Genomic DNA, 12753 nt, shown 5'->3' with positions numbered 1-12753 from the left:
GCAGTGATATACTACTCTATGACATTGTGGAAACACTGGTTTTAGAAATTCCTTTTTTAAGAGCTCTAATTTAAATTTACAATTTAATTGTAGGCTATAGTTCAGGATAATTGAATCCTCAGGGAGTTATTTCCTTCTTTAAAGTGAATCAGTGTTAATGTACGCTAAATTGCTTAATAAAAAAATGAATTTTTCTTGGCCATTTCAGCAGTATTTACCACAAAGAGAGTGGGGGTGACACAGGCCTTTTAAAAACACTCAAAAAGCAAAGGGAATAAGGGTGGCTAAGTCAAAATGATTAATGCATCTTGGTAAATGTGATTTCATTGCATACAGCTGTAAAAAAATACTGCCCTGGGAAAACAGAGTTCTGTGGGCAACCTGGCATCATTTGTAAAAGTTTGTAATTTCTTTCACTTTCATTGAAACAGCGTGTTTGTGCAGGTTTTTGCATGTCCCTACTGTAGGGTTGAACAGACAGAGAAAAATGAAGGTGTAACTACTGCCTTGCAATAAAAAGGCATTGTGTGAACCTGCTTCCTAAAACCTGTTCTGCTTATGCATATCAGGTAAGATACAGCACATCAGTCAGAGGTAAGGGGCTAAATGCAAACAATGCAAACAATGCAAACTCAGTTCTTTGTATCAAAATTACAGAGATCTGTGTGCTAGGGAGAATAAAATTCTGGGTTAATCCTGACCCTGCTGAAGGGGATGATTTCAGTGCCATTGATTTCTGTGATGCCAAGAGTCTACTTTTGGGAGACCTCCAAAGGAAATCTGAAAATTCAGCCTGTTACAGATACCACAACTCCTTGCACAATGGAGGTCCTTCAGCACGTCAGGAACAAGAAGAAGGCTCATTTCCTTGTAGTCCATTGTCGTTCACTAACATCCACCAACTGCCAAGAACTGTTCTGCGAAAAACAGAGGACAAGGTCCTCATTTTACTTCCATTATGGTCCTTATGCACTACTCAGTCAGCTCAAAAGGGCTGTAAGGGCAGGGAGCAGGTAACTGAGGACTATTTTTGCTGTAGGCAAACTCCTACGTGTCGTGAAACAGTCCAGTGGAGAGCCCGTTCATTCCTGCACTGGATCCATGGCTAAAAAAAGCGTGTCCAGAAATTAATCTTGTTCTGGCTGCCGGGGGATGGCTCAGGGGAATGGCAGCGAGCAGACTGATGCTTAGAATAGCTCTCAGCTTTCTCCAACTCTTTTTTTTTTTTTTTTTCTTTTTCCCCTGGAGATTCAAATGTTCTCTAGGTAAAGTCTAGAGAAGGAATACAGGAAAACATCATAAAAGCACTCTGTCCCACTGCTAGCTCCATGCTGGTGCCCGGCTCACCTCAAACAGACAACCTATAATCTATTTTGTGCATCAACAGTTTTGACATGATTCTCAGAGTTTTTGTTTGAAAGGGAAATATATCCCAAACATGGCTTATTATTGAAATTTAATAATTGTTATTATTTGAATTTTTTAGAGCTCCTTTTTTTGCTAGCATTGTTACAATGTTATTTTTTTTTTTTCAGGCACCCGGAACCTTCTGTATTTTCCAAGGTTTATTAAACCTCAGCACAAATAATTCAGATAGTGCGGTCTAATGTACCCCAGTAGAAGCTGCACTGTGCTGCAGATTTAAAATGTTCCCTGCTAATAGTTACTGTGTAGCAAATTCCCTTTGGTATTTTGGTACTCAGCAATTTGGCTTGGAGAAGTTTAACTTTGAAGAAAATGCTGGAAGAAGGATTAAGCTTTTATTTTTCAAGAGTAGCAGCTACTTTGCTCCAGTGACAGGTCTTGCAGCAAACAGTCAATAGTCATTTGTAGATTTGCTCATCAGACTTCCACATTTTCCATTGTGTAATTTTATCATTCCTTCTTTAATTCCCCATCTTTCTGTATCTCATTTCTAAAAGTGAATCTCTCAAAACCTCATAAAGTCTTAGCCCTCATACCCTTATACATCTGATGCATTTCCTAAAAGACAGAGCTTTATTTTTTTGGCGTATTTCAAAGCACACATTGAATATGATGCGATAATACAATGTTTACAGCTTTGATCACATTTTTGATGGGTATGATTAAAATGTATGCAAGCATTTTAATAACAAAAATATCATGAAAATATAAACATAATTCTAAGAGAATAGGATCTTTTTATGCTATATTAACAATGAAGAAGCTTCTCTTCTATTTGGACATTCTCTCTGCTTGTTTGTTCTCATACCAATCTTTGAAAAACAGAAAAAAAATCTGATCTCTTCAAACAGGTCTTGATCCAAAGGTTATACAAAATAATATCTATATTAACTTACATATTTATATTATATAATATTTATATAATATATGTTTGATTCATTGAATTCTCAGTTAGGACACTTATGTTATAGTTATGTATTCTGGAGGTAACGATGTATTTCAACTACTTGTCTTGACTCCCTTTTTAGACGTTCAACAGAAGCTGGTACTTGTAGGATGGGATTCACTTGGTTAATTTAGAAGCCACTTTTAAATGTCTCTCATTCAAATGTAGGTATCATAACGGGTCACATAAGCATGGTCTGAAGAGTGCCTACTTCTCTCCATTGACTATTCATTGTATTTAAATAACAAGTTGTAGACAATAGAGTCCACATTTGACCAGGTGAATCCTACCCTCTATGCCTGGAGTAACAGTTCAAGTTGGCAGTGGATTTACAGATGTCAGTATTTATCAAGAGAGATGTCTTCAGGTACTAGGAATAAAGATACTAATTGCAGTGCAGACCAGTTTTTCATGAAACTCCACCCTGATAGCTCTGGGCAAGTTTCAGTGCACGGCACGCCCTTCGTCAGCGTAGCATAAAACATTTTGACACATTCCATCATCAGAGCCTGCATCAGAAGTGTTATTACTGAGCACTTCTGTGAGAGCTTTATATCCTATGCTCCTGTCAGTGCTTTCCAGCAAATGCAAATTCTTCAGGCTTACATCTAAGCAAGGAATGTGCCCTCCTAATACCATGGAATGATCTTCCACCTACCTATTTGTGGTATTCATTATAATTTTTGCTCACTTGCTGTGAGTGATAAAACAGACTTTTGCATCCTTCCTAGTTCCGTGAGTCGCTGAAACACAGTTTCTTTTAGGACCTCATCCAAAGCCTACTGAGAGTAATTAAAAGATTTATCCATCACCTAAATGAGCTCTATTTCAGGCCTTGAGTTCAGTGATGCATAAGGCAACTGGCTAAGCTTTTGAAAAGATAAAATATTGTGCTGGAAGAGATGATAGTGATCTTCTAGTTCAAATTTCCACATAGCAGAGCCCTTCAGATTTCCTTGAATTTGTCTCATTTCATGGAAACATGCTTTGTTTGCACCAAAATGCCTGCTGAATCCAGCTGTATGTCTGACCAGCCAAATTCACTGGCTAATGCTAAAACCAGGATGGGGCATTGACCATTCAAGCCCTTGCTGCTGTAATTCCCCAGTATTTTAAGGACTGTAGCGGTTACGTTTTTGCCTTTACCAAACAGTACTGTTTTCTTCATGTGATATTGGAGAAAAACAGACCTTGCTGTGCATGTGTTTATTTCCAGACAGCCTGCACACAATTTGTAGTGTTTGGTAGGTGCTGTGATCCTTCTTATTTACCAAGGCAGAAGCTGCTTTCTAGACCCATTCAGGAATCATTCCAGTTTGCTGTACTTACATAAACACATTTTTACTTAGCTTATTCCTGGGCCACAACTCAAAGGTGTGATTTCAGCTTGTACTGATATGCATATTCAAGTTAGATTTAAACTAAATCGCACAGGAGCAGACAACAGCATAATTGTGAGCTGCCTGAGAATGTAGCCAGTGATATAGATGAGTTTTGCAGATTTATAAGCTCTGTTTGTCAGGGAACACAAAAGATTAGCAAAATTAGAGAGATTAATGTTGTTAGAAGTGAAATTTTCACTATGATGACATATCACAGATCAGTAAAACTTGAGTCTCATAATGTTTACTTAATTCCAAAACGTGAAAATGAACAGAGAAGGATTTTTCAGCTTGCTTTCCTGGTTGGCATACTGAACACAATGACAACCTGTTTTACCCTCCCAAATTGTGTCTCCAGAGTATCCACTTCACTGGCTTGGAGCAGTTGAAGGTTATTAAGACCTTTCATGCTAGGTTATATGCTTTCAGAATTGTTCCTAATATGCAGAAGTCTGATCCAAAACAGCTTTTCCTCACATGGTGCTCTCAATAAGTTGCTGTGCAGTTCCCTGCTTCCAGTTCTGTGCACAAATTACTCTCCCAGGTGTTTCTCAGAGCCAGGCATTTAAAACCTCATTTAGCCCCGAGACATTGCCAAATGGTTGCTTCCATGGTCTCGAAAATGATGTGTATTTGGGCTAAGGTATTTTGTTTAGCTGAAGACAGATATCCCAGCAATTTAATAAGAGTAATAATTTTTGTCTGCCTGTTCTGAGCAGACTGATTTTTTTTTTCAGCTGAGGATGTTTTGTACTGTACCACAGAAGCCAGTGGGTATGCAAAAGCTTTTCAAATCTAGGCATCCCTATGTTTAAATTTGACCAATTTATTGCAAACTCAAGTGCCGCTTGTTTTTGTTTGAGTTACCAGTCTGAGCTAGATCAAACTAATTAGTGGCATGTAACTGCATAACAAGAGCCTAGCGTACACAGCCGTAAATGGAAACGAGCAGATTAACAGAGTGAAGGGGGATGGGACAGTCCTGTAATCAGTAAGGCTGTGTGATAAATTACATTTACCTGAAGTACAAGTCAGGACCGACTGAACACGTAGTTTAATACTTACTGAGCATGAACAGGGTACTGGCTCAGCCCAATGCTCTCTAAGTATGCTTATTTTCTAATTTCTCTGGAGTCATTGTTATTTTTTCTGCAGTTGTCAGTGAGAGAGTGTGTGCAGAGGAAGCCTGAGATACGTGTTGTAATTATAGCGTACACTCTCTATAGGGCTGAAGGTGGCTTAAAATCTCCTTATTTTATCTTGTATCTGCTCATACTCCACAGTTTCCTATTTACCCATCTACATACTGTGCTGATAGCCTTCGGTGGGGCTGTGTGGCATGATTCCACCAGAGGGAACTCCAGGTAGGATTAGGATGGGATTGAAGGGATACGTCCAGGGAAGTCAGAGCTTCAGAGATCTCCAAGTAGTGGGATGGTCCAGTATTTATTTAGCCTCTCTGAGTGCCTGGAAGTACCTTTAAGAAATGGAGCTTGACTGTTGTTGCGGGATGGCATCAAGCACTTAATTTCTGTTTATCCATATCTTAACGGAGTTAAATTTATTCAGCACAGATGAAGTTGTAAGGTTAATAATCCTTTTATTCTCTTACTTCCTACTGTAGGATTTCTTTATTACTATTTTAGTAGAATAAGAGATCAAATACATTTGCAAAAAGTATATTTAAATAACTAGCCCATGGGAAAAAAATGTGGCTCCACAATACTGTTGCACAACTGGGCAAAATCTGTGTCATTTGCAAGCGTTTTCATTAATGGACTTTCAGGCCACATCCATACTAATGAATCAAACGGTGCCAGCAAATGTTCTTGGGACTGGAAGTTCATTGTCTCAGCCTCAAGCTGTCCTTGGCACAGTTGTGCTCTGGCCAGCCAGTGCTCTCCTGCAAAATCCCTCGTACTGCTGTGGAGCTGTCCTTGGAAGGATGTTTCCATGTGGCCACCCTCTTTTGGAGACTGAGAGAACTACCCAGTGTTGGCAGGTATGGTGGAGTGATGGCTGGTCCTGGTGCCAGAGACTGGCAACGTGTGTGCTAGCGGTGGCTTGACCACCGCAGGCTGCGGTGCTCGGGATGCAGCCCTACTCGTAAGCACGTTTCCACCATCCCCATGAAAGGCAGAGCCGGGGACCGTTCCTCTTCCCTGCCTGTTTCTCAGGAGCAGCGAGTTAAGGACTGACAAACAACAAGAGCAAACATCTCCCAAACCCTGCCTCGGCACGCAGCTTTCCCAGGCGCGGAGCTGCCAGGGCCAACCTCCCCGGCACCAGCCACGCTTGCAGTGCCGCCAGCCCTCTGGGGCCTACAGAGGCGGCACCCGTGGAAGCGAAGAAAACCAAACTGAGCGATGTTGGAAGACTGCATGGCCGCCTGAGAGACTGTTAGAGCGGGGCGTGTGCGTGTGCTCATGGTGTTTGCTGCTCACGTGTGATTTCCCTAAGGACAAAACACGAAGAGAGGTTTCTCCCTGGGACTACAGGTGCGGTGCGTGTGACACGGGGAGTGCCAGGCGGCACTTCTGACGGCTCCTTCTGAATCTCTAAACGCCAGAGAGGCTGCAGATGAATCACTGCGAGCCGTGCCTAGCCCACACAGTTATCACAACATCCCACGGCAGCTGGAGCTCACCCGAGCTTCTCCTGCGCCCGACAGCGCCTTGAGACCCGACTTCACTTTGCAGCCAGCGGGCGCAGCCCCCAGCGCCCCACCAGCCCCGGCTCCCCCGAGCCCTGCGCCCCCGCAGCCCCGGCTCCAGCCCCGGGGAGCCGCCGCCGCCCGGGCGGGGGCTGCAGGCGGGGCCGAGCCCCCCGGTGCCGGCCTCGGGACCGCCCCTGGGGCCGCTCCTGCGGCTGCCGCCGCCGCCGCCGGGCCGTGAGTCAGGCCGGGGCCGGGCGGCCTCTCCCCGCCCTCCGCGCCCGGCCAGGCGCCTCCCGGGCAGCTCGGACGGAGCGACATGGCGCGGAGCCGCCTCCTCCTCCTCATCTTCCTCCTCTGCGGCTCCGCCGAGGCCGGGTACGTGGGGCCGGGGGGCAGGCAGGGAGCCGGCCGGCGGTGGGGTCCCCGGGGGTGCCCGGGGGGCATCGCTCCCCACCCCCCCAGGGCTGCGGCTCGGGAGGGAGGAGGGCTGGGGGCTACACCGCGCTCCCCGCCCTTTCTCCCTCTGCCCGGTTGGTTTTTCCAACCCAAATGCATTGGGACGGGTTGCCCGGGGAGGTGGTGGAGTCGCCGTCCCTGGGGATGTTCAAGGAAAGGCTGGACGTGGTGCTTGGGGACAGGGTGATGCTGGTGGTAGGGGGGTGGTTGGAGCAGGTGATCGTGGAGGTGCTTTCCAACCTTGACGGTTCTGTGATTCCAGACCCACGTTCCTGGTGATGGTCCCCTGGAACATCAGACCCGGAGCAAGCATGACCATCGGGGTGGCTCTGCTGCCGGGCAGCCCGCCGCAGGTCACTGTGAGGGGAGAGGTGACCAGAGACAACAGGACCATCCTGAGCAGGGAAATGGTCTTTGAGAAAGGTAGGGTAGCGGCGCTGTCCTCTTCCACTTCTTCCACAAAGTATCGCGGCTCCTAAATGGTACTAAAATGCAGACTTTTTTTGTTACCTAGTGGGGTGCAATATTGGGAAGGCAGTCGTGTGTGCTGCTGGCTGTGTGTGCAGGTGGATAATGAGGGGTTTGTGTGGGTGTCCCAACTCACTGTAAACTCTAAAAATAGTCAGATGTTGGTGAAGTGTTGTGGGATCTCTGAGGTGCCCCAAGGCACTCTGGTTAGTGTCATCAGGCCACCAAAGACGATGGTGAAGAAGCCGCCTGTCTCACTGAAAGACTTGCTGTTAAGGTGCAAGCTAGGAGCATGTGAAAGGATGGTAAGTGTGAAACAATTCGATAGAGCATCTGGGCACAGCTGCTGCTGGTGCCCTAAGAAAAGGAGAACCTGAATTCAAGAAGAAAGCGGGGGTCACCTTCAAATGCTGTCACTTGGAAGCTTCCTGTGGTTGTGGAATTAAAAAAAATTAAGGCTCAAGAACTGAATTGTGGGTCAGCTTGGGGGACTGAAGCTAAGTAAACCCTAGAGCAGCCTGATCTAGTTCTATGCCCCCGTTGTGGTGTTAGGGGACGTTGTGGCAGGTCTGAGTAGTTGGAGGACTGAGATATCCTGGTCACTGCTACTTTTTGTAAACTCCTGCTGTGAACAGAAGCATAAAAATGTATCCCCGGAGAACAGCCCTCACAGGAAAGAAAATCTTTTGTCTGGATAAGCCAGCTTTCAAAGTGCTCTTAGTATGAAGCAATATAAATGACACCCATTTTATTTGCCAAAACTGGAGTCGGGACAGTATGAGGTCCTAGAAAAATCTACACTGCTGTAATGAACTTTCTCCTTGCTGCTGTCAACTAATATTTCAATTAAGGAATTACAGTTAATGCAGATGCCTTAATTGTAAGCATCACACCTCCATTTCAAAGGCTTCAAAGAGAGCCTACCTCTCTTGACAATCTGTGTAGAAGGCTGAAGCTTTATATATGCCTGCCTAGCTAATGGAATGATGCTTGAAAACTGAGTTGCTGATGTTAGAGGAAATGGTAGATGAACAGTAAGAGGCATGGCACTGTATCAGACACAGGAAAGAGTATATAGAATCATAGAATCTTTTAGGTTGGAAAAGACCTCTAAGATCATCAAGTCCAACCGTTAATGTTGCACTGCCAAATCTGCCACTGAGCCATGTCCCTAAGCACCACAGCTACGCGTCTTTGGAATACCTCCAGGGATGGTGACTCACCCACTCCCCTGGGCAGCCAGTTCTAATGCTTCACAACCATTTCAGTGAAGAAATTTTTCCTAATATCCAACCTAAATCTCCCCTGGAGTAACTTAAGGCCATTTCCTCTTGTCATATCATTTGGTGCTTGGGAGAAGAGGCTGATCCCCGCCTCACTGTAGTCTCGTTTAAGGTAAAAATGTAGAGTGCAATAAGGTCTTCCCTGAGCTTCCTTTTCTCCAGGCTAAGCAACCCCAGCTCCCTTAGCTGCTCTTTGTAAAACTTGTTCTCTAGACCCTTCACCAGCTTTGTTGCCCTTGTTTGGAGACACTCCAGCACCTCAATGTCCTTCTGGCTGACAGGGGTCCAAATCTGAACGTAGTATTCAAGATGTGGCAAGTGTGTTACTTAAAGTGCATATACTGATTATACTTACTAACTGATTATACTTAACTAGAATGTTAATCCTTAACATTCTATGTAATTTTTAAATATATATATATATAATTTGATGAATAGAACAGCAAAAAAAAAAAAAAAACAGTACTGAGCACACAGTGTATTTCTGCTTGTGAAAAAAAAAATTGTATGTGAACATCCATTCTTTAGAAGTCAAGTGATATAATTTGTTAGTCATTTTTTCTCTGTGAAGAAGTATGTAAGCAGAACTGTTAAGGGTCAGGAGCAAGGGAACTGCCCTGTAACAGAGGATGTGGTGTTGAGGGTGTGTATCCTCAGATGCTACAGGATCAATTGTGAATAGAGTTACTGAGAGGGAAAGCATTTTGTCCAAATAAGACTTTAAATCTTTAGCTTGTTTTCTGAAGAATAAAATGATCTTAAGGTAAAATGTGTAGCAATAGTGCTGTAGTTATGCTAGTCTGAGAATTTAACTGAAGCAAGGCCTGGGGAGGTTTTATTAGGCCAGCTGCTGCAATTGAAGGCAAAAATCCAAATATCTCCAGGCACACAGAATCTTCTTTAAATGACATCACTGCTGCATATATTAGTGCCCAGAAAATGTTGCTTTATCTGTCATTTGGGCCTGTTAGGTTACACAGAGTGGCTGATACAGAGGTATTAGTATTCCTGTGGTGCACATGAGCTTGGGAAGTGTTTTTACCATGTGTCTGTGCAAAATAAGGATTAAAGGAGGCAGGGTGTACCTACAGTTCTTGACTGTGGTAAATATCCAGGCAGCTGTGACTGCTTGCCTGCCTTGGTTAGAGCACAGCATTCAGTGACAGTGTTGCCAAAGGTGGCTGAATTGTGCTCTGTATTTTGCCTTGCGGGGCTGCAGCAAAAGCAGGTGGCTTACTGCTTTGAAAAACCTATCTAAAATAGTTTTATTTTGTTGAACACTTTTTTGGGCAGACGGCTTCCCTGGTTTGGTGTGCAAACATTTGTGCTGGTGGAACCGAGATGGTTCAGAGTTGGGAATTAAAGGCTGAGGACAACTTTTTTTATTTGTTTAATCTTGCAGGCTGAGTTCAGCCAAGTACCGAAGCATGAGAGCTTTTAAGTACCTGTCTGACAAAGTGCATCTGTGGTTGCTTAAAGGATGTGCTCTGGTCCTCTAGCAGCAGCTCAGTGTGGTGCATGTGATTGTGTTTAAACTTCTGAGTTAGTTCCATAAAACGATCTTGTTGAATGAGAGGCACAGCTATTTTCTTCTTCATATAACGTAACTCTTGCTTTATATTAAAAATAGAGTGCTTAATGGTTGATCAAACAATCACTGGTTTAACATTACAGGAAGGGGACTTTTCATTTTTGAGCAATTTTTGGAAAACTGACCTTTAGAGAAAGACTGCAGGAATGGAGCTTGGTTCATATCCTCTCCCCTGCTTTGCAAGTAACAAAGGGATTACAATTAGTGATTATTTTATACAACACATAAGTAATTATTATCATATATACAAAACTTTATATAATTACTAATTATATTTATTAATAAGTGGCAAATTTATATTCCTTGGTCTAAGTGAGGAAGTCTGTGTGTGCATGTGCATTTAAACAAGTGCAGCTACTTAAAGCTTGTCCTAACCTAGCAGAATCCAAGCGTAGCAAGGGAGGTAGCTTGAAGACCAATGTTTTGGTATGGAAATTAAGTTGATTAGTTGTAATGACTAGAGGCCCACTGAATGTCTGCAAGCAGTGTGTTACTGCTACAGATAAACTCTGTGTAAACAAATGTAGCAAAAATTGTCAGTGTGTAACCAGGAGAGAATAGGCTTCCATTATCTACAGTGGACTCAAGGAAAACACAAAAGCAGTAATTAAAGCTGCTTGTGTGTGCCATATCAGGCCTTGACACATTTTCTGTGGGGATGCAATATCAGAAAGATCCTCATGCTGATTGAAAATGACTGCAGAAGAAAACAATGGCTTTCATGCAATCCAAGCTGTTGGGTTTTCTGGGTCAACAAATAAAAATGATGGGAATAACAGACAGGCAAGTTAAATTCTGTGCATGAATGGCTTGATTTTCAGTGATTACAGTGAAGGCTGGTTCTTACCATGCCTATACCAATACCAGTGATTGATCAGTAAAGATGTAATTTGAATTGGCAAGAAGTGTTGACGTGCTAGATTTGCTACCTAGCACTGCAGTATGTATCAGTGTATGAGAAAACCTTATACCTTAACCAAGAGATCCTCTGAACAGTCTGCTTTCTTTATGGGTGCTGAAATGATTTGGAAAAAGTAAGTAACATACAAGTTGAAAAAGAACTAATTAAAGAAAGGCTTTCATGTTTAATGAGGTGTCATCATTTACCTGACTCCTTGAACAATTTTAATTCTTAAGAGTAAGGTTTGATTAAAGCTGGTACTTAATGCACAATGCAATGTATTTAAGGCATGGTGAGTGAGAAGTACTCTGAGAACTGAAGAAGCAGGTTTAAAATAATTTGGGTTCCCTGTAAATTGCTTGTAAATGTTAATTACTTTGCTCTGTTTTTCTACATTTCTTCTACATTGCAGTAAACTTGTTAACAGAGGGAACTCTGAAGTAGAGCGTGGTAAACACTCAGCCAGGATTTACGAAACATGACAGACTTTGGGAGAATGTCTGTCAAGTACAGACATGTAGTGATCATCCCTATAGACAATGGAAATTCTGCTTTTACCAGCAGGCATGTTTTGCATGCTTAATAATATGGTTCTGACTGTGTTAGTATGTGAAACAGTGAAAAACACGAGTAGTAAAGTAACAGCTAAACGAGAATGAATGGCCTAGGCATGTCAGTCCCTTTTGTTAAGTTGCCTCTGTGCCTTATTTCAGGATGAAATGACTGGCTCATTGGTGACTACAAAATCCATCCTGAAAATGTAGGACTGTGGGGTAAAGGATTTTGCTGACAGTTCAGTGGGACAACTCCTTTCTTTGTAATTCCACCTGAAAAGTGAAGCAGCAAGAGAGCAGGAGCACCATGTTTTCACATGTGTACTCTCCACCTCCAAACATTGGTGAAATACTCCACATGAAAAATAAGTTGTCAAATATTCATCACGCACAGGTAACTGATGCAAAATTGGAAACAAGGAAAGGTTTTGGGGAAGGAGGTGCTGGGGCTGGATCCAGAGGCAAAGCAGCTAGTAAAGAAGATGGCACTTTCTTATGTGCTTTCATCTTTCTGGAATGAAAAAACACAGGTTTCCATGGCTGTTGTTGAATCCATCTTATTTTACTGATAACAAACCCATTGCGTAGATCGCAGAGAAATGGAAATACCAGTCCCATCCAGTTCCTGAGCTTTATGTTATTGGTTGTGTGGTGTTTGAGGCTTGAGGGAGAGAGTCCTTCTGTGGCTTCATGGGTTTGCCTGAAGTCATTCTGGTCACCACATCCTTCACTGGTACCCAGCCAAGGACAGTGAGGCAGACCAAGTGCTGCAGACTATTTCATGGGAACTTGGGAAGGAAACGGGATGGAATAACTTGGCCATGGCAGGAATGATGGCAGTGGGGAATTTCTTTATGGAGAAGTGAACAGTAACATGTTAGCATGCAATTGTCCATTGCGTGTGTGAGCTGAAAGGGCTTTACAGCTTTTAGGAAAGGGAGCAAAACGAAACAAAACCCACAAAGTAAAGGCTGTGAATTTGGAAAGAAAGGAAAGTGATGCCAATAAACAATGGGATTTCAGAAACAAGAAGGAAGGGAAGCAGCGGGAGAAATCTCTTGAAGGGTTCGTATTAAAGGGATATGTGCACA

At 43.2% G+C, this 12753-nt stretch overlaps 1 protein-coding gene across 1 annotated transcript in view; it reads left to right on the top strand.

Annotated features, from left to right (window-relative positions):
* Window positions 1–6707: 6707 nt before the first annotated feature.
* CD109 (CD109 molecule) overlaps window positions 6708–12753 on the top strand; it is an 80915-nt gene continuing 74869 nt past the window's right edge. The window contains exons 1-2 of the mRNA XM_082757264.1: window positions 6708–6784; window positions 7128–7288. Of these exons, the coding sequence (XP_082613390.1) occupies window positions 6726–6784; window positions 7128–7288 (220 nt within the window). The 5' untranslated portion in view covers window positions 6708–6725. The remainder of the gene's footprint in view (window positions 6785–7127; window positions 7289–12753) is intronic.

This window comes from Aythya marila (genome assembly GCF_965140915.1).
Source record: "Aythya marila genome assembly, chromosome: 3".
NCBI lineage: Eukaryota > Metazoa > Chordata > Aves > Anseriformes > Anatidae > Aythya > Aythya marila.
This window is presented reverse-complemented; position numbering and strand designations above follow the sequence as displayed.